The sequence below is a fragment of the Megalops cyprinoides genome, chromosome 20, assembly GCF_013368585.1.
Source record: "Megalops cyprinoides isolate fMegCyp1 chromosome 20, fMegCyp1.pri, whole genome shotgun sequence".
NCBI lineage: Eukaryota > Metazoa > Chordata > Actinopteri > Elopiformes > Megalopidae > Megalops > Megalops cyprinoides.
Genome location: NC_050602.1, coordinates 7,758,340 through 7,782,853, shown reverse-complemented (window position 1 = coordinate 7,782,853; position 24,514 = coordinate 7,758,340). Strand labels below are relative to the sequence as shown.

General features: G+C 47.2%; 1 protein-coding gene across 1 annotated transcript in view; it reads right to left on the bottom strand.

The window, feature by feature from the left end:
• The window catches only part of epha4b (eph receptor A4b), an 84,053-nt gene that overhangs the window by 6,235 nt on the left and 53,304 nt on the right, over positions 1–24,514 (bottom strand). The window contains exons 6-12 of the mRNA XM_036553731.1: positions 23,940–24,052; positions 22,510–22,672; positions 21,395–21,503; positions 9,731–9,798; positions 9,257–9,382; positions 7,149–7,334; positions 131–192 (exon numbers count right to left, since the gene is read on the bottom strand). Of these exons, the coding sequence (XP_036409624.1) occupies positions 131–192; positions 7,149–7,334; positions 9,257–9,382; positions 9,731–9,798; positions 21,395–21,503; positions 22,510–22,672; positions 23,940–24,052 (827 nt within the window). The remainder of the gene's footprint in view (positions 1–130; positions 193–7,148; positions 7,335–9,256; positions 9,383–9,730; positions 9,799–21,394; positions 21,504–22,509; positions 22,673–23,939; positions 24,053–24,514) is intronic.

The following is a 24,514-nucleotide window of genomic DNA, read 5'->3' as shown; positions in this document are numbered from 1 at the left end:
TGAATAAATCACAGTAGTGACATGTGACATGTTTTCGGATCAGAACCCCCACCTTGTTTAAGTCTGGCATTAAACTGAACTGGAGCTCCTCGCTCCTAACTGAGGCTCCAAAGCCCACAGCGTGACTCACCTTTAGGAAAGTGTCCAAGGACCCGTTCTCCATGTACTCCGTTATGATCATCACAGGCTTACCTGGGGAACAAGACAGCGGGTTGTTCAGATGGGTCTTGCATTTAAAAAGGAGGCAGGGCAACATGGAGGACTGCAAGTTCAGATCCCAGCTATGACATCACTATTGCTCCCTTGAGTGTGGTACCGAACTGCAGTTGCTCTGCGGTGGTGTCACTGGATAGCATATAGAAGCCTGGGCTGTCAGTAAGTCAATAATTGTTGAAAGGCAAGAAAATCTGAGAATGGGAATAAGAACGTTTTAGAATTAGTACACGACTATTGTGATGCAACTGGTTCAGGGGTTGAAAGATGGAGAGAGTGAGAAGACAAAGAAAACCCTGACCGGCTGCGTTCCTCCTCCCTATACTGTTTGTCTTATTCATTATGACAGACTGACAGGAGATAGCGAGAGCCAGCAATCCACCAAGGACACCTCTGTCCAGCAATGCTATGAATACTAATGCATTTCACTGTGTGTGTGTGTGTGTGTGTGTGTGTGTATCTGTGCTTTTGTGTATGCGTGTGTGTGTGTGTGTGTGTGTGTCTGTGCTTTTGTGTATGCGTGTGTGTGTGTGTGTGTCTGTGCTTTTGTGTATGCGTGTGTGTGTGTGTGTCTGTGTGTTGGGGGGCTGGGGATGTTGGAATTTGGTGAAAGTGTGGGATTTTGTGGGATGGTGTACAAAAGGACCTGCTGGAGAGGGAGGTTCCATTTGGAATGAAGTGAAGAGCAGGTGAGTAGAGTGCCGCTTTCCCTGCCGCTGAGAATCAGCAGCTGTGGAGCGTTCCACCTCACACCTGGACCAGCTTGCGGATGATCGTGAGTGCATCTCTGCCAAGAGCATCTGTGGAGCCTCGCACCACCCACCCACACACACACACTCTCTCTCTATCCCATCAACAGCTACCCACAGCGTTAATCTCCTGCTTAACCTCACCTGATGAAAGCTCGCTCTCCACAAGTGAGTGCGATATCACAGAATCTAATCACAGAAGGAGTCATTTTTACTGGCTAGGACACCAGTCCAGTGGCTGCTAGCCTAATCCATTGCTTGATTGCTGAGGAGAATGAGGCACTTCTCATTAACGTAGCTAGGAACAAACTCGCTGCCCCCTGGGTCAGGCTGGGTGCTTGCTCCAAGCACCAAAAAGAAAACATTCAGATGAGATACCGTCATGAGCTGTGTAATAAATATAGTCATTATCTTTCTTTTTTCCATTTCCAACTCAGCTGCTGACCATCCACAGCAAACCACTGAACAACTCAACATCCCCTCATGCGGAAGGAGTACAGGACCTTTCAGCGGCTAACGCTCGCTGCTTGGACATGTATCAAACAGCATGTGGTCGGAGCGGAACAGTTACACAACCGTTATCACACACTCGCACTGAACTTTGCTACATTAGAGAAAGTTAAACTGAGAGCCGCGGCGAATGAATGATTTAAGAAAGCATCAGGCTGTGTTTACTGCAGAGGTCTGTGGTGCCCCTCTCCTTTCAGAGGTGAACAGTTAATAACAATGTGATGTTGGTTGATTCTGCCGCCCCTTGTGTAAACCGCAGATGAAAACAGGCCAGATGCAGATCAAATGATTGCTGCTTAGAAATACCAGGTTCGCTCTGATGAAGGAAGGCAGATGTAGGAAGACCAGGACTGTGTCTGATGAAAACCTGCCTTTGATGAGAGGTAAATACACAAGTTCTGACACATGGGCTCTCAGGGTCCTAATAACCCCACCCCCAGCCCCTATGCCCCCCATCCCCCCCCATCCCCCACAGAATGTTTTGCTGAAGCCAGAATCAGCCATTACTCATTGCCTAGCATGCGTCAGTTTTCGCTTGGGAATTGGTAGGTGTAGCCGCAGCTAGCACGGTTAGCTTTTACAGCTTTTCCCCAGCTTGGAGCTGCTAGTGCTGGGAAGCACACAGCAGATGGGGTGGGAGTGGACCAATAACCACAAGAGGGGACCACACAGCGGCGAGCAGAGCCACAGGTCCTCGTGGAGGTCTGGGTGCAGGCCGTTATACATCACCCAAATTAAATCATTTTCTCTCTGATAAATGCTCTCTCAAGGCCTGCCTCCCCCCAGTTCCCCCCAAGCCACCCCCCCCCAAAAATCCAATTCCCTTTTACTTTTATCCTGTAGACTAATGTGGCTGTCAGCCTGGACACGGCGAGGGGGCCGGAGAACTCCGCAGGGACCGAGGTAGCCTAAATGTCTGATGTCACTTCTGCCTGTGACCGCTCTATCAAAGAGATGGATGAAAGGGACACTGGGATTGGTCCCGGCTGCTGGGGTGGTCTCAGAACCGGATCAGACGGCGCTCTGGGTCCTGACCCCAGTGGCACGCCGCTGTGCCCCGGCTTTCACTCGGACTCAGAGCTCATTTACTGCACAACGTGCAGCAGGGCCTGACACAGCCAGGTCGGCTTTAAGGAAGATGCCTGCAGAATGTTTGTGTGTGTGTGTGTGTGTGTGTGTGTGTGTGTGTGTGTGTGTGTGTGTGTGTGTGTGTGTGTGTGTGTGTGTATCACAAACTCAGTTGGGTAGGTTCAATATTACCAAAATTAACAAAAAATAGAGTTTGTTTTGTTGGGGGGGAATGATTAATTTATTCTTTTTGTCAAACATCCAGTACAACTCTCAATGGCCAATTCACATCCTCCCTCAAAAATAATAATAATAATGAAATTTAAAAAAAAAAAACATGCTCTCACACACAGGACTATTGTTTCTATTGATTTTGTACTGATGAGATACTAGAGGTTACCATAAAACCACAGGCATTCATCTCCAAACAACCCCCCGTCCAATCAAACCCAAGACAAAAGTGCCCATTGACTGGATCTCGTGACACAATCACATGTCTATAAACATGGCCTGGGCATGCGTCCACATGCTACCCTGCTTCTTTCGCTTTCTGCCAAAATGCAACTGTGGAGTCAGGAACCAACAGATTATTCTTTAATGACTTATGAAAGGAGTACAGTTTGAGGGAGATGCAAAGGGTCTCTTGATGAGTTTGTTGTGGCCATTAGTCATGAGTTATTTGTCCCAGGGCTCCAGAGGATAAGACTGATTTATGGTCAAGGCAAGTGCACGCTAGGGACCTGTGTGTCATCAAATGATTTTATGAGCATCCGAGCGTGGATGGATGACACAAACAAGCCATGGTGACAACCAGAAGGGCCTCGGAGAAACATGCACCCAGACATAGTGTCTGTATATTGGGGAAAAAAAAAAAAAAAACCTTGTGAGGCCCATCAAATTAGCATGTGACTGGAATGCACAGCCAAACACCTGGAGTGTTAAGCCCCAATGAGGTAAATATACAAAATGAACTGGTAAGGTCAAGACTTTTAAGGCTGATGGCTCTGAGAGAGAAATATTAGTCCCTCTCCTTAAAATAGTGTGAGCACCATTTATAGTAGCATTCATTCTTTGTTGAATTGATAGATTATGTCCTACAAAAGCAGCCATGAGTTTTGAGGTAAACAGTTTTTAAAAGCATCCACAGTATGTGCTATCATCCTAAACCCTGAAGTCATATTTACATAACCCAAAAAATCAATATGGCAAATTCCTTCACATCTACTCAAAGCTCAGCACAATTTACTGGTGTTCTACTAATTGGCCTAAAACAGAAACCTTTGAGCCAAAATCTATATTGACAAGAATATTTATGTTTATAGAAAAATAAATGTGTGTTTGAGCAGGGGCATGTATTCCGATGAGACACAATCAATATGTATCTTGGTTGATATACAATTTATAGAGTGTACAGGATGGATTTAGTCAAGATCTGTGCTTAGCTTTAATATATTCTTTTTTATACTTCATAAACAGCTTGGCAAGTTCAGCAGTAAGCATAATTAATGAGGAAATTATCCTTTTATATAGAAAAGTAACTGGTATTCATTTTTTAGCCAAAGTTACAGACAAATGCTGATTGACTCCATATGATGCTGCTGTACGTCTTGTCTGAAAAAAGGGTAACAGATAGGAAAGCCGTGAAGAAAACAGAGATGTGTAACTTTATTTCCATGTGTAAGCGAAGGCTCTTGAGCCACAAAAACAGTTGTTTTATCATTGTCTCCTCTGTGCTGTCACTGCCTCCCCAAACAGGACCTCTCCAATTTAGGACAAATGGGAGACTGAGAGATCTATCCATTCTGCATTTCCCCAAAGAAACGTAGCTATAACAAGCCGAAACCGGGACGGCAGGAGGGGTTCTGTTTCCTCCCTGTTTTTGGGGACCAGACAGCTTTCAGCTGAGCGGAGTCCCTCAGGGCGGACTGAGCATCGATTTTCCACCAGGTGATAAAAGCAGACAGGGGAAAAGGTGCAAATTTTGTTTTCTAACAATACTTTGTTGGTGGCATTTTAATGAAGTCTGCTTGAATTGAAAACTATGACACAGTATTACAAGGTTACTGAACAGACCTTAGGGTGTCTTTCTAAGAGCTCTCTGAGCTGCAGGGAAACAAAATGAACATAATTTCCCAACAAATACTTTATCAATTGCTGCATTTGTAAGCAAAAGGCCACACATTTGGAATTGGCCATTTGTGTGACTGAGAGGATGACAGACCATAGCCACAGAGATTATGATGCTGTCACAGCTCTGTTGTCTGATAAACACACACACACACACACACACACACACACACACACACAAAGCTTACATGTTTGACTTTCATTGCCCTTGCAAACAAGAGAAGACAGTATTGTTCGTAAAAAGACATACTGATGGAAAAAACACTTGGACTGCTCGAAAACTGTGTTAGATATACAGCATACTGCTGATAACCACATTGATTGTAACCAGATTAGCTGATTGTAAGCCACATAAAAGGGAGATAATGGAGGTAATGATAGCTCTACACTTCTCAGATGTGCCCTGCCAAATAAGGGGCTATTTTCAACTTGCTCTTTCAGTGGTGCCACTATTTGCATAACAATTAGAAGTAATCAAAGCTTGCCAGTGGTTTTTAAAATATTACTTTAATGAGAGTTCTTTTGTGGTGCCTCTGACACGCAAAAACCCACACACAAACACGCACACACACACGTGTGTACATGCACGCGCGCACACACACACACACAATCGCACACACCTATAGATACCAATTCCGTGCCTCCTGCCCTCAAAGGTCCAACATCATTGTAATTGAACTCTGAGATTAGAGTTGTGACACTACCAGCTGAGTCCACCCAACAGAGCCCTGGGTGTTATTGACCTGTAGCACCCCCACCCCTAGCCCCGGTCTTATCTTGGCACATGGCAGCAACACCTGAGCTGTGATCTGTGAAATGGCTCTGACTTTCACGCTATTGTCCTTTATCGGGTATAAATTTAAACAGTCCAACCCCTGCCACTCCCCCACATCCCATCTCCCTGCCCCCAGACCACCACTCCTGCCTCTATGGACACATCCAGACTGCAAATAGCAGTGTGGTGTAGTGGTAAGGAGCTGGGTTCATAATAAAAAGGTTACTGTTTTGATTCCCTGCTAGAGCACTGCTGTTGTCCGCTTTGGCAAGGTGCTTAACCTACAATTGCCTCAGTAAATATCCAGCTGTATAAATGGATAAAATTGTAACCTACTATATGTAAGTTGCTCTGGATAAGATGGTCTGCTAAATGCCAATAATGTAATGCAATATAAATACCCTGTGTGACAGAGGGAGTGGTCAAGTGTCAGTGTGCTGATCCCAATAGGCAGCCCGGCTCGTCTGTGAGTGACAGCATAGAATACGTCACCCGCCCGATCCCCGCTGCGGTCCTTAAACCTTGCCTTCCTCCCTCGCTCATGCCGCACAATTATAAATAACTGCATTTATCTTTCATAATGAATATTTGCGTGGCACGTCAAAATGCTACGCTTTTCCAGACGGGTAGTAATTATGCAACATCTGCCTTTCAAAAATGAAAGGCAAACTTGATTCACTTCGGTAATAGTTCGACAAACCGTTTAAACCAAACGGAACAAAAGGTCAGAATTAGCATTTCACATTAGAGAGGGTGGGGAAAAAAAAGATTAAGAAATGCTGAGGGATTTCAATATGCATCATACTGAATATTCATGAAAGTAAAAAAAAAACACATCCAATTAAGGGTTTAAATTATTCATATCCATTGAGTTATAAATATGCATGGTCCTTTTGTTGTACCGCATAGGTGTTACTAAGATCGCTCTGTCATGTTGTCCATTCGGGACGACTTTTATTAGACAAGGGCATTGTGTTTTTGGAGAAGGGTGGCACCTCGTCATGCCTGTAGACACCTCTCGGAAGAGGAAAGGTGCCGTGCTCTGCGAGGAGCCGCTTCTCAAGCGACATGAAAGGTCTTGGTCAGACCGCTGTCCTTGCTTGCTGACGAGCAGGAAGCGATTTATATTTATATCCACGAAAACAGGCCGGCAAGGACAAAGCGTTTGAAGAAAGGTAGCAAGGAGACAAAGAAAGAGAACAAAGGAAAATAAAGATGGGGGAAAGGAGAAAGAATGACAGAAAGGGTAAAAAAAATGACAAAGACGAAAGGAATAATTAGAGACAGGCAAACAAAGACAAAGTGAAAGACCAATCATTGTATGCTTCCTGCCAGCTCTGCACTAGCGTCTTTGAATGTATCATCACCTGTTGGATCAGGCTCTTGTCTAAATGTAAAACAAAGGCCATTAGGTGAGGAGATCAGCATCTCATATACATGTTCCTGCGTCAACAATTCGCTCTGCTGTCACCGCAGCTGGTGCCGCATCTCCGCTGCAGCCCGTTTCCCATCAACAGTAAGAGTACTGACTCAATCCAAGCTCCTCCCCTTTCGAGCGGGAGGGGGAGGCGGCTACGGGAACTCATCTGCATATTAATCACCCCGGCTTTCCCGTAGACTCCGTACACGTAAGCAGGTTCGGGAAGGACGGGGCGTGGGGTTGGGGGATGGGGGAGGAGAATGGGGTGAGGCTGTCGATCACTCACATCTGGTGACCACGCCCTCCAAGCGGATGATGTTGGGGTGGTCGAACTGGCCCATGATGCTGGCCTCGCTCAGGAAGTCCCGCCGCTGCTTCTCCGAGTAGCCTGCCTTCAGGCTCTTGATGGCCACGTAGATCTCGCGCTTGCTGGGGAGCTTCAGCCGCCCGCTGCACACCTCCCCAAACTCGCCTGCATGCAAAAACAGGTCTGCCGTCAAAAACGCTGGCGGGCACAGGTTGCGGGCTCATTTCCCAGGTAGGGTACGGCCATTTTGTCCTCAATCAAGGCGTTTAACCTACTGTACATCGCTTCAACAGCTTTACAGATGGATAATATAATGATGTGAGCTACACAAATGATCTTACATAGGGGTATCTACAAGGCAAATAACAGTAATAATAATACACTCATTTTGTTTTTAAAAATGGCACATAAAAATGGTAGTTACAATCATCATTTAACGTGTAAATCTAAGTGGAAATTGATATTGATGTCAGGTTTTCTGGAATCTAAATGGACACGCAACAAGGATGATGGCAGTGAACCACAAGGAAAGTGTTCCTTTGGAGGTAAAAACCACCGAACATGCCAACGGTGCAAAGACGACAGATTTATTATTGAGTATGCCCTCCCATACACTTTCCCTGAGTTCACTTTAGGCAACCACTCAGTTTCTAGGGGTTACTTGCCAACAATAGCCCTGGCCTAATACCTCCCGAGTGAAACCACACTTCGTAAAATTGCAAGCATGAACCGTCTACAGCGGTCATTCATAGACCTTTCAAAGAGTCTGTTTCAAATATAAAAATCAAACAATTGAATACACATTCGTTTTGGTTATTTCAAGGGCACACAGCTTGGCCATACTCAGACAGGCTTACTTTTGAGAGTTTTCCGCTCACAGGAAAAAAAAATGCATAAATTACCCAGCTATCAAAAGAGCTACCCAAGCAGAGAGCCAAAGGGTCACCTATTTGGATGCAGAAGTTCTAATGAGATAACTAAAGCCATATTTATTTACACAAAGGCCCATATGTCTGTATTCCATATGTCGGATCGGCAACAGGAAACGCTACTCGAAGGTTCAGCAATTCTTAGGACGATCTTCGGCGCCTGCTGCCTGCACTGTACACCGAGACCATCTGATAGCTCGGCTTGGGGACACACGTCCAACAGAATGCCAAAGGCACAAAGTCAACATACTCTTTCCTCTCTGCTGTGGCCCCTCTAGAATCTGAGAGATGCCGTGGCTGGAAGCCAGCTCTCCTTCCCCAGTCAGCACGGAAGGGAGGAGTGGGCAGTTCGAGAGGGAGAGGGTTTTGGGGACCTCGCGTTTCTGAGAGGGGGGGAAATTCAGTTTATGAGGGGAAATGTGCAGACAGCTCCACGGCGGGCCCGTTTCTCCTCTCGCAGCGCTCCGTCACACACAGAGAGGAGGCGCCTCTCTGGGCCCCGGTCCCCGTTAAATCCTTTTAAGAGGCCCGTCATTAGCGCTGAGCCCGCGGTCGGAGGGGAGTTTTAATGAGCCGCGCGAAGGGGAGAGAGAGAGAGCGAGAGCGAGAGCGAGAGCGAGAGCGAGAGCGGGAGCGCGAGGCTTCGGCTCCCACGGCCCAGTTCAAACACGCAGCCGGCGTTTTAGTAACATAAAACGCTGGGAACATAAAATCATGGAAATAAAAAAACGAGGACCCATGTCTTGAAAACAAAGCAGCAGAAAAAGACAGAAAGAGATTTCTGTGAAAATCTATGAATTTGCTGTTTGATGTAATCTCTTTAACCGGAGGCTTTTGTCTTGTGAGAGAATGACTACAAACTGGATTAGATGGTCCCACGATATTAAACATATAGTTTCATAGATGTATGCATCCACATTCAGTAACAGAATCGGAGCATGTACGTAACACACGCACTCCCATATACAACATAATCCCTTACATACCACTACTTCTAACAGCTAGGTTTTAATGAATTCACTTGCCATAAAGATGTCTACATGCGACCCACGTGGCTTGTCTCTGGGATGTTTTTTTCTGCCGCCAGATGCCTGACAGCAGCAGTGTTTGGAACCTGTTGCTTCTGGAACAGCAATGCCCTCCTCCTGCTTAGCTCACCTGCTCCTATGACTCTCTCGATGCGTATGCTGGAGGCGTCGATCTCCTTGGCGAAGTCGCGGACAGCCTGGTTGGGGTCCTCGTACGTGTGCGGGTGAATGTAGGTTCTGCTTCCTGGGAGCTTCACTGGGGGGAGGAGGAGGAAAGGGAATTGGGAGAGAAAAAAAAACAGTTTTTGTTATACGCCGCAGTTTGTCTGAAAGCTCTATTCAATGGTAAGCAGAGTTATGGTTTTCCGGTGGGTAAACACAAAAGAAAAACGTTCTGTTGCGGAAAAGTGATCCACTCATATGAGGTTACGAAAATGAATCGCATTCCACTGCTGAGCATGGCTTTGCAGATCCTTTATTGTTTCACCACAACAGCAAATGTATGTGATGCTTCTTAAAGCAAATACACTCACAGTCCTTGTGGATGCAGCCTGCCAGTATGGTAAAGGTCTACATGAAGTGCCTGAGTAAAAACAGTCTCTACCTCGTCCATGCTGAAACTGCATCTTCTCCTCGTCCGGGTCCTGCTTGGCTTTGATGTAGCCACAGTGTCTGAAACAGAGGAGAGTGGGTGCAGGTGAAGTATATGCACTCACACACACAGCTGTGAACTCACCCAAGTTGACTGTGTGGGTGTATCTCCCTTCGGTTGAGGCATATTGCTTGCTTCCCATTCCCTCACCATTTCTCGCCAGCTGGTGCAGCCCTCACGGCACCACTAAACCAGCAATATACTGCTGTCAGCCCAGGTAAAAGAGGCACTAGACCAAATGGTTCCATCAAACAACCTCAAAAGAACATTTAGGAGAGGCATGGAGTGCATGAGCAAGTGACTAAAGCTTAAGTTGAAACACATGGGGGTGGGGGGTTGCTGCATATGTGTGTATGCAGTTGTGCTTGTGCATACGTGTGCTTGTGTGTGTGTGTGTGTGTAGCTTCCAGGGAAACAAAGAAAACTCATCGCAGTTGTCTCATAAACCTCAGTGGATTGGTCTCATATGGCAAAATATAATGTCTATAAATACACTGTTGTATTTTTTTCCTCTGTGGGTCAGCTGACCCACGGCTCCTACTCCTGTAGCCTCAGGCACAATGTGCAAAGCTGTCTGATGCTCAGATCCACTCTAATTGGTTCTAGAGGCTTCCATTTGGATTCATGCGGCAAACATTCGGCAACTGCCTCCTCCGCGAGCACTTCAGCACGTTTGCTATTTATGCTGTGGCCTTGGCCAACACAGGGCACAGCAGTTAGGATAACCGACCCCTTGGGAACGTGAGCTCACATCCTAGGTGGGGCATTTCTTTATTGCCAACAGGAGTGGTACCTCACCTCGAGTGGTCAAAACACGCCCTGCATAAATTGTGTATAAGTCTACACATGTGGCATAAATACATACTTCACCTCAGTCTTTGAGACAATTTCTACAGGCTCAACAGAGAACCCCCTTAGGAGACTACACAGGAGATATAACTGCACTTGCAACACACTTTCACTGCAAGGTGTGCAGGAGTTGCAGTGACTCTTATAGCAATAGCTCTTATATATCTTAGCATCACTTGTAAGCGATGCCTACTGTTGCGTCCAGATGAAGGAGGTGGGAGGGGGGTTGGTGCGGGTCTGGGGATGTGGGCACTGAGGCTCTCATGTCCTGGCTTGCCTGGGTGAAAAAGGAAATGCCTGTTTTACTTAGGGGCCATGATTAGGAGAGAGCAGGCGAGATATGAGAGGGAGGGCTGTGAGCCTGTGACACCACACTCCAGGGTTTCCAGCTCTTGTCACACTTTAAAATGGAATTCTCGCTTCAAGTCGGCATGAAGGCCCCAAGCCAAAGATATATCACAAAATCAATCTGTCCACCTCCAGGTATTAACCTTCCTCCTCTCATTCCCCCTTGTAATTTGTCTTTGCTTAAGCTGGAATTATTAATAAAAGTTCATCAGGAAGAAGAGACGAGAAATGCAGAAACCCTCCATTATAATCAAGCGGCACTGCATTTTAAAGCAATTTTGATTATAATTGGCCTGGAAAGTGTTCCAAGGGCTAGGCCCCGAATTTTTTGCAGTAGACTACACAAGCTGTCAGAGCCGACCGCACGCACCTGCCACCACCGGCGCCCTGCGAAGCGGTGGGGTAACGCGGGGAAAGGCACACAGGGGCGCTGGTTTCCGCCAGGAGGGCGCTGCGAGGCCCCGTCTGGGTGGCTGGACGGGCGTGCAAATCGGCCCGAAACACTATGAGCCCTAATGACAGCCTGTCGCTCACCGCCCAGGTTTGATCCTGATCCTGTCTGGCTGGGGCGAACCGGAGCTTAGCGCGGTGTAAACACAGATAATCAGTTGGGGCGATGGATCCCCCCTGGAATGGGTTCCCCTTCTGCTGGCGGGGTTTTGGGGGGAAAAAGGGGGGGTGGCTGGGCTGGGAGATCAAGGATACATTGTTCGGTGGGATGGGGTGGAGGGGGTCAGCTTTGCATTTATGACATATCTTTCTTTGGTAATCCCCCTTGTTAGCTTTTACACAGCTGAGCAGGTTGGATGGGTCTTTTTAAATGGGTACACTTGGGAATTGTGTCCGCAGAGGAGTTTTGCTTGGGGGGCGGTAGGTCAGTTCAGGGCAATCTGTGCTCCATGTGGTTAGCCTGGAGTCTTCAAAATGAGGGTTGGGGGGTGGGGGGAATAGACAGGTCCCAAGTGTGGCCCTGCCTGTTTGTCAGCCATATTTAACTTGCCAACATGTCTGTGATCATTTACCCCCAACCAGGCTAAAGGCATGCCATATTAAGCCCAAAACACTGTGATGAGGTAGGGAGTGGGGAGGCGGGCAGAAGGCTGAATGGAGCATGTGCTAATCGGGAAATGGAAGCTGCACCTCCTGTAGGAACACCCCCCACCCCAACACACACACACACACTCTCTCTCTTTCTCTCTCTCTCTCACACACACACACACGCACACACACGCACACACACACACCCCTGCTCTCCCCCATGTCACTGCAGGGGAGTGTCAGAGCCTGAGGGGGTGTAGGTGAGAGATGGAGGGTAATTAACTGAAGACAGCGACTCCCGTAGCTTAAAATGTCACATTCGCGTGCTACAGGGCATCTCTTTAAGAACGGCTGGGATGAACAAGAAAAGCCGCACACCAGCATCCCCACCTTCTTTTCATCTGGAGTGAGCCAGGCCAAAGAGGGGGGAGAGAAAGAGGTGCCCTGTCCTCTAAAAATTCCTCTCTGAAACCGAGCGCTTTTTATTTCTGAGCCCCCCCTGCCAGGACCGGAGCAAGCCACAGTCCCACGCTCCGGCTCACAGTGCCCGAAAATAAGTGGAGTCCTCTTGGTATAATGAGATGTCCCCCCCCCCCAATGCTGCAACAATGCACTCTCGGCACCTCTGTGAATAACCCGAGGTGAAAATTGGATGATCAGAACAGGGGCAGGATGGGAAACCCAGTTTATTTCGATGGCCCGACACCCCCTTCCGTCCCGCGAAGAATGGGCAGCCCCTGTCAGGCCTTCCGCACAAACCGAGCGAGTAATTTAACATGGCGTGTTTCTGGGAGTTCAGCCGCTCGCGCTGTGGAGCGAGGGGGCCAGATGAAACGGAATCACTCTAGCCTCTTTGACGGAGTCTTCTGGCCCGCCTCCCCCCGCTGTCCCTAGCTCCTACTCTTCTGACGAGAAATGACAATTCCTCTCCTCTTTCAGTCACTCCAGAACCCCCTTCCTTCAATTTGCATATCAATTTCCTTCCCTAATATAACGCCCTGCCACTGGAGACATTTTTAATACAACTACTCTCACCCCGTAGCACTCTCTTCCCCAACGCCACACCCTCCCCAACCCCCTGTCTTTCTCTTTCTACCTCTCTATCTCGATCTCTCTCTCTGTCTCCTCCTCCTCATTTCCCACCGTCACCCTCTCCCTCTCTTTCTTCCCCTAACTCTATCACACTTGTCTGTCTCCTGCCTCCCACCCCACTCTTCCTCCCTTTTGCTCTCTCTCTCTCTCTCTCGGTCTTCAAATTTGGATCGTGCCACACTCTTCAAACCATGGAAGTTGTGAGAGGGGTTTTGCTGACTCTCAGTTTTAGCCTCCTGTCTTTCCTCCTGTGTGATGTGAGGGAGTGGGAATGGGGGTGGGGGTGGGGGTGGGGGTGGGGGGGGGGGTGCTTCACCATACAGCATACTAAGGGTATTGAAATGAGACTGACACAGCCAGCCTGGACTACAGAATAACAGTCTGAGGTGAACACTGGGGTCTCTGTCTTCTTCATTTTTTTCCTGGATCTGCTAGAGACCTCTTCTCAAAAAACAACTTAGGATCAATGCCAGTCAAACATATTGAGAGAAAGAGACAAAGAGAGGAAAGATAAACAGAGAGTGGGAGAGGTAGACATCACAAAAAAGGAATCTTTCTTTATCGACAGTTGTGATGGGATTGGCTGAGCCATTTCCACAACGTGAGTTATATGCATAACAAAGACGGCTGTTTCTACTAACATGAATAATGAAACGCGTTTTTGAAACCTGGTTCTGGGGGGACAAAACGTAACATTTTTTTCAGCGTAAATCAGAGGATCAGAGAGGAGCAAAGCAGAGATCAAAGAGAGATGAAGCAGGTTGCTCCGGTTACGAGTCGGCGATCGCAACCTTGGCTGCGTTCGAATGCCACAACAACAGCCTCAAATAAATGACGTCTCCGAACACACCGCATCGCTCTCTGTGTATTTTATATGACATGCGGCCTTTTATTAGATTAATAAAAGGGCTCTGGGCACAGGAGTTGAAATTGATATACTCTGGAATGTCTTGTGAGATTAGGGAGACTGTGTTCCGCCTCCATTGTGAGGTCAGCACTGCCAAGCGCCAACCCCCCCGCGGGCTCCACATTCATCTCCATTAAAAACTCCTTGGACCCGTGTCCTTGCCAGGGGTCTTATACTGATTTTAAATGAAGGGCAAGAATGCTTCCATTGCCCGTTGCTGCAGTAGGCTCTTGCTGGTCTGGTTCTGTTGATCCTTTTCCCTTTTAGAGTCTGTGTGGATGTTTGACCTTGCCAAATAATGTATCACCTCGATTTTGATTGAATTCCTTCGTCTCAAGTCTCGCAATAAGAACCAGAATCAATTCTCTTCAATTCTCTGTAAACTAGTGAATTTCACATATTTCAAGAGAGAACTGATTCTCCCAAATGAATGGTTGAAACATTCATTACCTTCAAGCATAACACTGGCTTATTTTATGCCCTTATCCAGGGCAACATTTATCTCACATTCTACCTTTTTGCACATCTAGATGTGTAGCGAAGCACTTCAGGTGATCATCGGTGCGACAGCTTCAAGCTTCAAACGCTCCTCTGTCTGTCTGGTTACCACTGCAGCCCCTTAACCAAGCCGCAGGCCCACGGTCATTTAAAAGCAAATGGCACAGTTCAACGCCATTAGCACTAACCATGTCCTTTTGTAAACCAGCGTGCTAAACGCTAAGCGACGATGAGCATCCTTCTTCCACTGTGATTCAGAAGAGATGTGGTGAGAGAGGGGCTCTCCTCTGTCACCAAACCTCCACAAAGTCAAAGCCATTAAAAAAAACAGCACAAACAAAGAAAACAAGAACACAGAGACGGGGGGCACGGGTGAGGGAACCTCGTAAAGCACAAGTTATTACTGTGGGTCGTGTGTAATTTTCCGTCTCGACTCCCTCTTGTTCCCTGTGGCGGTAAATGGCGGACAGCCTTTTAATTGGGCAATAAACACGGGACCTCCGAACCAGATCGTGCAGTGCCAAACGGAGCCAGGTGGGGAGCACGTGGGGTTCTGCGAGGTCAAAGAAAGGTCACGGGCGACGTGAAATTCCGCACAACCCCGCAGTACTGTGACATCACTGTGACATCACTTGTGTTGGAGCTGTGGAGTAAGACAACAGCAGCTCAAGGTCATGTAGGCACACCCTACAGGAGGACACTGAACTACACAAAGCTTTTCTGAAAAAAGGTTCTTCGGCCTTCTGTGCAGCTTTGGAGGCAAGAATGGCAGAAAATCGAGCTATCAATGCTGCAAAGGTACTCTCTGCAAGTGCACTTACAACACCTCTGTGTCAGGAAAAGTGAATGCGAACTCGTAAACATTTGATAATGAACTCATTACGAGAACGAGAGCCTCGCTAATGGCTTCCTCCGGTGCCTTTTAGAGTCTGATAATGTGACCCAAGGCCTCGGGGACACTAACAAGGGGGCAGAAGCCGGGCACAGAGACCACCCAGACTCATTTCTGTCGGGTACAGAGAAAACAAGTGACATTTATCACTGGAAATGGTTTTAATAATCTTTATGAGAAAAAAAAAATTAGCATCTCTAATGCTTTTTCTCTAAGACCCCCTAATCCTTTGGTCACACTGTCAAGAGCCTTTGTACAAAAGGGAGAATTCCTTAAGGAGATCAGACAATTTCTAATCATCTGGTGTGTGACTTACAGCTAATGGGATGGCGCCGGACCTGAGGAATGGCCATTTTCAGTCCAGGGCTTTAATCAGCCAGAGAGGGTCCTCGGATTAATGCTAATCAACCACATGCATTACACTTGCGTCAAAGAGCTCCTGGCAAACGCACCGCGTCTCTGCCTTATCGTTATGCAGCGTTAAAGCAGACCCCCAGATAACTCTAATACCCATTGAAACAAAAGCAGAGGCTGGTGGAAAAAAAGACACTCATGCATAAATTGCAGGCTGCAGAGGTGTGATTGTCTTATTGGCCAATAGCCTGTTCATTCTTGGTGTTAGATCCAGCTGTCTCTCCACATTTAGCGCATTTTTGATCATGGTCAAATGAAAAGTTGAACAGACCTGAAGTGGTTAAATGCAGGCCAGCAAAATAATTGTTTGTTGAATTATTTCTAAGAAATTCCCCCTTGCTTTCTGGGAAGGTGTTTAAAAATGTTTAATTTAGCAGCTATTCATTAGTGCAATGTAGGTCTCAGGGGAGGCTTTGTGGAGGTGTGATGGTGGGGGTTGGGGTATTTGTGAGTATTGGGCCATGTTAGAGGGAATGTTCTCTTGACTCCTGGGTAAATTTTTCCTGGGTTTTAACAATCTATCTAATAGGCTCTGACGTGTACATTGTACTTCATTTGAGTTGTGTGTACATGTGTGTATGTGTGTGTGTGTGTGTGTGTGTGTGTGTGTGTGTGTGTGTGTGTGTGCATGGGTTGGGAGGGGGTACGGCAGGGCACTCCCTGGAGCTGTCCAGTCATGTGACCGGACGAACGGGGCGAAAGCGCCACTTCTTCAGCTTAAAAAATAAATGCCGCCTGGCTGTGTCCAGCTCCTGCTGCTTACAGGGTGGGAGGCATCCCTGTAGCGGCTTCTTTCCTGCTGGTGTGTGTTTAAAGGGTTGTAGTTTCTTTTGTGCAGACTCGACAACACTTTTATAATCCCTCGTGGTCTTTAAGTAAAGACGGGAGGGAGGGGGGCAGCGCTGTTATAGCAAAGAGACCATTATAACCTGCTGCCTAAAGTGCTGTGCTGTGCTGTCTCTAACACCAAGCTACACCCAACTTAATTACTGTTAAGTGAAAAAAAAAATCCATGACGCAATTAGCGCTTTCAGTTAACGAGTTTAGACATGAATACAAGCACCCCAGCTGTAGTGGCTAGTCCACTGGATGCACTGTTGTTCAGAGGTGCATCGCAGAGATGTATACCAGCAAAGCCGTCACTGTCGAGCACACAGTGAAATTCACATCGGCGAAATTTACCCCACAACGGGACACATGGTTGAAACCGGGGAGTTACGCTCAGCTGAAGAGGACTGCCAGGAGAGATGCTACAGAGCTGTTTAGCGAATACGACGCGGGGAGAGAACTTCCTTAACCTGCATTAATTTTACATGTGGCATCTGCTTTCACGTGTCATTTAGTATTCAGCAAAAAAACGTGATCGCCTCCAGGCTGCACAGGCTTCTTTTGGCCCGATTCTTTTCGCATTTATTAAACCAGCACTCTCTGCGCTTTAATGAGCTGCTAGTTCACGCCGTGTTCCTTTCAATCCTGTCATTAACTTTTAAGGATATCCCACGGCCTCAAACAGATGCTCCTGTGTCTTGCTCCTGCATGCTCTCACACACACACACACACACACACACACACACAAAAACACACGCACTCACAGTCGCACAAAAGGCGATAACAAAAGGTTTAATCACCCGCCTGATCGCGGGACTGGAAGGGCTTCCTGCCTGCTTCACCTCTGATTACAAAGACGTCTCAATCTTTGCCATCCCTCTGTGGCAAAATAACCAAGGCAAAACAGACTTCCCGCCTTGCCTACAACCATCTCCTCTTCAAAAAAAAGTAACATGGATGCCCAGGAGACAACATTAAACTGATCAGTGAAAGAAGCCCAGGACATGGAGAGCAAAGCTGACATCCCTGCGCTAAGAGGTCTTCACATCTCTCTTAAAAGCATTAATTATGTTCATTAAAAATTCATACGGCTGCCCGTTACACAGAACACAAGCCCACAAGAGGCTCATTCAACATGCAAAAATTCAACAATTTCTTTTCAAACAAACAATGCAACTTGATGAGTATCTGCAGTATTGGTCACATTTGGTAAGCTTGTTGAAATACAGTCCACACATGAGACTTCTTAGTGCTTGAGACTGTTGTAGACCAATAGACAATTACTGCATAAGGACTTGACTACTATAAGGAGATGACCAAGTAGACCAGATCATCTGCAATAGTGTGTCTAACCTCAACTGCTGCTGTGTGAAAACAAGAAAAGAGTGAGGAGCTTTGACGAAAGTGCAGCATCTGCTAATGCTAATGCTACCGCTAACACGCTACCACTCCTCTAATCCTCCTTCTCTGCCTGCTAACTCATCCCCAAAAAACACACCAAAATCAAAACTGTGTAGATGTTTTTAACATTTTGGCCTAGCCTGACATTTAAGACTTTTTACTCTCAAGTAACAAAGGAGTTAACTGGATTCAAATATTGACCTAGCCACAAAAAGTCAAGCAATGCTTTTTACAGTACACAGTGCACCCCACAAATGACCAGTATTTACAGGCACGGCTGCTTGTAAACGCTACAACAGAGTGCCAGTCCCGATTATTGACTTGGCATGTCAATCAAGCGGGCCGTGTGACTGTAAAATAGCTTACTGTGTAACGAGGGGAAAGGTCGAGGCACGCTATGCGATCACAGCATGCAATATGGCTGTGCTTCACATAGGCAGCTAAGGAACTCAGGCAGAAACAAACCTGTAACCTGTAAAAGTGGAAGCAGTTCCTGGAAAATGTGAACCTGTGCAAAACCTACGCAGTGCTTGACTAGACAGAAGGAGCCAAGTAAGAAGAGCAAAAAAAAAAAAAAAAAAAAAGACTCTGAGCCCTGCCCTGAAGCACCACCCCATGGCTTCCCCTTTTTCATATATTTGAAATAGTAAAATATTTTCTGCAGGACTAGCATGCCACCAGGGATCTCCTGTTTTCCTCTACACCTGTTCCATATGTCAAGGCAAATGCCAAGAGTCTGAGTCCGAGTGAGATGTCTTCAGTGACAGGTCTGCTCCGTGTCAGGTTCAGTTGAGGGCACCCCCGGCTGGCGCGCAGGTCACTCTCAGGGGACCGCGGTGGCAGAGGGGGGCAGGGCTGTGTGTCTGTGCCAGCCCTCAGGGCAGAGCACAGCTAGCCCAGGGAGACCTGAGCCTGGGAATTCACATCTGTGGCTTTAACACAGCCAGAGACAGGGAGAGAGACGGAGCGAGAGAGTGTGTGAGAGAGCAGGAGAGAGGCAGAGAGTGAGTGAGTGTGTAACGGGAAGGGACAGAGTGAAAGAGTGTGTGAGAGAGCAGGAGGGGGATGGAGTGAGTGAGTGTGTAACAGGAGGGAGGGAGACACAGTGAAAGCGTGTTTGCCAAAGGGAGGGTGAGAATGAATGTGAGAAAGTGAGAGGGAAGAGAGTGTCTGTGTGTGAGAGAGAAAAAAAAAGGAGGGGGAGAGAAAAGGAGACAGATGAGTATGGGTGAGAGATAAAGGGGGAATGTGTGTGTGTGTGTGAGGAGTGAGTGTAAGGTGGAAGGAAAGAGAAAGGGGGAAGCAAGAAAAGGAACGAGGAAAGGTTATAGAGAAGCCAAGGGCCTGGAAAGCATGCATCTACAGTTTTAACACACAGCCATAGAGAGAGAGAGAGACAGAGAGAGAAACCTGCAGAACATAATGAGCACCCAGCAGACCCTCCTGATTTAACATTCTCTCTGATTCTTCAAAAGTGATCCCGTCAGCGTGCATGGCTCAAATCGCACCTAACCGCACTCTCTCCCGTCTTACCCTCTCCTCTCTCTTCAGCTCCTATTCTCTGGCTCTCAGGCCCCCTCTCTCCTCTCTGCCTCCTCTCCATCCTCTCACACTCCGCCTCGTTTCCTCTCTCTCTCACTCATTTCTTTCTCTCCTTCAACCCTCTTGTCACTCTCTCTTTCTCCTTGTCTCTCAAGTGCCTTCTTTGATCTTTTGAGATCGCTGTCCTCACAGATGCAAACACGGATGCGCGCTCACACGCACACGCGCATACGCACGCGCGCACACACACACACAAGGTCCCCTTTGCAAGGGCATGAATGAACACTTCTGCTTTAAAATCACCCCCTCCCCCCACCCCCCTTTCAGCATCATGCGTTTAATTTGGCCAGGGCTAAATGAAAAAAAAAGGGATGAGTAATTCATGAAGACATATCGACCTCCCTGTAAAAGCTGGTTCGCACCTTGCTCGCCTGGCGTCCCTCCAACACTCTGTAATTGCTTCTTCCTCCACCTTCCTTCAGCTCCTCTTCCACACTCTGCTCTCTAATGAGCAAACAGTTTTATCACGGAGGATATCTTATGTCCCGGCATTACAAGCAACAGAATCACCTACAGCATGGAGTGCCACGCACAGGAAAAAATGATCCTGAATACCTGTGAGGAAACGTGTATGTGTGAGAGAGTGTGTGCATGCGAGCGTGCATATGCACAAGCGTGTGTCTGTGTGTGTATGTGAATGCAAGCTTGTGCATATGTCTGTGTGTGATGGACTATGCAGGACAGTCTTCTTAGATTAGATCCCAGCCCAGTCGATACTGAATAGAGCACTCAGCGTGATAGACAATCACCTCCGATCAATAGTAATGTTTTTAGAGACTTCGGTAGACGCTCTGTTGTGGAAAGGAACAGCTATTTAATTCAGTTGAAGCTTATATGTTATGAATAGTTTGCAGGCAGGATAAATTAGGGGTTTCCAGAGTCCCTGCTGAATCTTCGCTTCGCTTGCTGGAGAAACACGCTTTGAAAATGTCTGCACTATAGAACGTCCAGGTTCCAGTGTCTGCAAAAGTAGAGTGAATAGCATTTCTGCTAATAGCACACACCCCTGTGGACATGACGGAGTGCACTGAGTGCAAAATTCTGAGCTGTTACCAGTTTCAGACCCCGTAGCAGCACAGCAACTGCAGCCATGTAGAGCTGCACCGATTGGACTACGAGATGAGGTGTGACTTTGTGATTGGCTCCTACACAAATCATACCAGGCCACTGCTTCACTGTGTACTTCAGTGGGTCCCAAGAATTCATTCATGTCTATGTGTTTGCAACCATAATTAGCATCCACCGTTAATATTCAATGAGTCCATATGCTTTTGCATATGCAGAGACCACAGCTCATTGTTAATTGAGCCAGAGTCAGACGAGATACCATCCTTGCGAATCATGGTTCAAATCGAGCACCGCAAACCTTCCCCCTCTTTGGTTCAGGGCCGCTGCCCTGTCATCATGACTCAAGGGAGACATCCCTCACCCCTCTGTCTGCTCTGCCCATCAATCCACCCCCACCCTCTGCTCCAAAATACAATATTCTATCATTCTTCCCCCAAAAGGCTTGTGATCCACACAAAGGCAGCTGGTGAGCAACAGCAGTCCATGGCACAAGGGGAGCAGACCCCCAAGACCCAAGCCAAACCCAAATTGGGCCCCTGGTGATTCACAGGGGATGTCACCGAGCCTCCCCTGGTCCCGAGTCTCTCAGCCTCTGACCGCTCAGAGTCACCAACCCAGCCAGCTGTAACCCAGAGTGCAGCTCAAGGAGACGACAAAGAAATGAAAAGATGGATCTTACCTGCCACTCACAACGAAGCAGGCCACGAGGAATATGAGCAGGACGATGCCCCCAGCAATGGACACAGCCAGCAGCGTGGGCTGGTTGGGGTCCCCAATGGCCAGAATGTCTGTGGAGAGCGGGGAGGTAGAACAGATTAGCACCAGGTCATCTGTCACCGTGGAAACTCATAGGAGGCTCTGTTACCTTGAAGGTGCAGTTCGGGTCAAAAATCAACAGCAGGAAAGCACAGCAATCTAATAACAGCGATATGGTCACAAAACTGTGCTTGCACTGAACTAAACGCTCAGGGTTTTTTTTTTTTTTTTTCCCAGCAGGCAGATGTAACTTCAGACATCTGTGTATGTGATTAAGAATATCAGGTTATTCCGTTGGACCAGAGTTCCTTTAACACGGCAGCATCCAGACAAATTTCACAGCAACATGCTGTCAGAGCGAATGTTAACAAATCTAATTAACAGCCATGAGAAGTCTGCACAGCCAGCAGTATGGATTTTGCCTTGACTGTACTGACCTAATACTTATTAGCGTTTACATCAATAGCAAGGGAAAACAATATACAAGAACACCTGCCTGTCATGGGAAAATGAATATCCCCCATGCAAATTGATTTCAGATTCTAGTCACTCGCACTGGAGAGATAGATCACATATTATTTCTTGTGGAGACCAGAGGGGGATTGAAAACAGTCTTCCGTTTCAGCATTTGAGTAAAATCTGATTGTGCACAGCTTAATGTTTTACGATCTCTTGGCTGTACTCAAAAATGAGACACCAGATCAGTTACCTTTCGATGTTGGCAGGGCTACCTCAGATGGGGCCTTTCTTACAAGATGAATGGGAATTTAACAAGGGAAAATGTTACTGAGGCCTGAGGCTCTAACTGGAGAAATCTGTAAAAACACACATGAGGTATCTGCACAGAGCCAGCTATCAAATGCATTTCCAGTGTCACTAAGAAAAGTGACTTTGTTGTTTGATCTGTAAAAGGCGGCAGTCGCTCTTCATGGAGAGAAGCCAGTAACCACCAGCTTTACTATTTTTCCAGTCTCCATTACCCTGTGTTAGCGAGGAGTAGGGCTGAGCTTGGGGAGGGGTGATGGTGGTGACCCTCACCTTCGTGGCTGGTCTCCAGCTCAATCTCGCCCCCGTAGTTCCCGTACCCGCCGTCGGTCCGCGCCCGCACCCGGAACACGTACGTGGTCCCGGGCTTTAGCCCGTCCACGGTCATGACGTTCGACCTGGTCTTGAGGACCGTGTAGTTCTGGTCCCTCTGATTCTGATGGGAAAGAGCATGCAACGGTAAAGCCATGGAACCCGAGGTGGTGGGAAGCTTCACTGCTGCCTACTGCTTTCCATTTTATATAGGTCATACATGAAAAGGAACGAAAAAACCCCCAACAATCTCACTGACCCATTTAGTGCTACGATCTACTTGAGCATGAACGTGGGGGTGGGGGGGAACACCATTTCAAAAAAATTAATAAACAATTATAGTCCAAAACAAGGCTCCCTACAGTGGAGCTAATATCACATCTAATAAGAAATGCTACAACAGAATGGAGATTAGTGGAATTAATCAAGAGGATTATTTTAGCGTGATGGCAATACAACAAGGTTTTCTCCACATCAGATGTTTGTATCTGTGGATGGGTGACGCCTTTCCAGAATCATCGGTGGGAACCTGCCTTGATATTACAACATGTTACACTTTTGTCCTCAGAAACCTTCAATTTTGCAACATTTGTTAAACAGCTGCTCCATTTGTTACAATGCTGTTAACAAACCCGGGAAAATAGGTAATTCATAAAGGTTTGGCTTCGCGAACAATAAACATCTCGTTAATCTAACGACCGGCCAGGAACTGAACTCCACAGAGTCGCTGCCAGCAAGCTAATGCAGAAATGTGCCTGGCACATGCAGCGTCCAGCATGCAGCATGTGGCGAACACAGATGCCTTTGGATTCTGCTGGATAAAACCGTGTCTTAAAATAAACGCAGCAGCACAAGCGTAATGATTGCTGACATCACAAAGCCGCTGGAGAGGTCCTTTTTCAGAGCGGCGCTGAGGAAAAAAAAAAACTCTTGCTCATTGGGAAATACACTGCATTTAAAAGAACAATGAGGATTGGCAGTTTTCATTATAAGATCTCACTCCCGCTCAACTATACCTTTAATCTAATTTTATATCTTCTTATGAAGAAATGTCTTTATAGGAGGGAAAAAAAAAAAATCTGGGTTAGGTGCACGGAAGTGGTGCTATGGAATGAATACAAATACATCATATGTGGTGACGCATTTCTGTATAACGGCTAATTATGCTGGTAAAACATGATCGTGTGACATAACCGGAGAACTCTATTCCCAGCAAGGATAAAAAGTAGGCAGCTCGCTCATGTGGGGTAATGATGGGTCAACGGATCCAGCAGCTAATTCCCAAAAGCGTGATAGCACTCTGCTGCTCCATTACGCCGTTCCAGGCTTAATGAGGGTGGAAAGGGCCAGCGCGTGGCCAGGCGAGGGGAGCGGGGGAACGCGGAGGATACCTTCTCGTAGTAGATGACCTCGTACTCCACGATGGCCCCGTTGGCCCTCTCCGGGCCCTGCCACGCCAGCGTGATGCTGTCCTTACTCTTCCTCTCTTTCAGAATCACGCTCACTGCAGAGAGAGGGAGGCAGAGAGAGGAAGAGGGAGCAAGGGGGGAGTCAATGGAAATGCAAGAAAGGGAGAAAATGAAAGGAAGGAGAGAGACATCCAGAGAGAGAGTGAAAGAGAGTGACAGAGAAAGTTTCAGTTTCAACCCCGCTTTATTTGGACATAACATCATACTACATTCAATTAACAGAGGAGACAACTCATTCTGAACACAAAATAACTCTACACCCCAACCCTGGAAAAAAAATATATCCCAACCTCCAAAGCAGAGAGGGAAAGAGAGAGACAGAGAGAGATTTTGAAAGGCAGGTTGATTGAGGTGGATCACAGCTACAGCAGAATGAGTGGCCACCAAGATGCAGAGAGCTCTGATAATTAAAGGCTACAGGCACTGCTGAGCGGGGGGCTGCTTTTTTTAGAGTGGGAGAGGGGGGTGAATTAGCAGCACTGTGAACACTGTTCCCT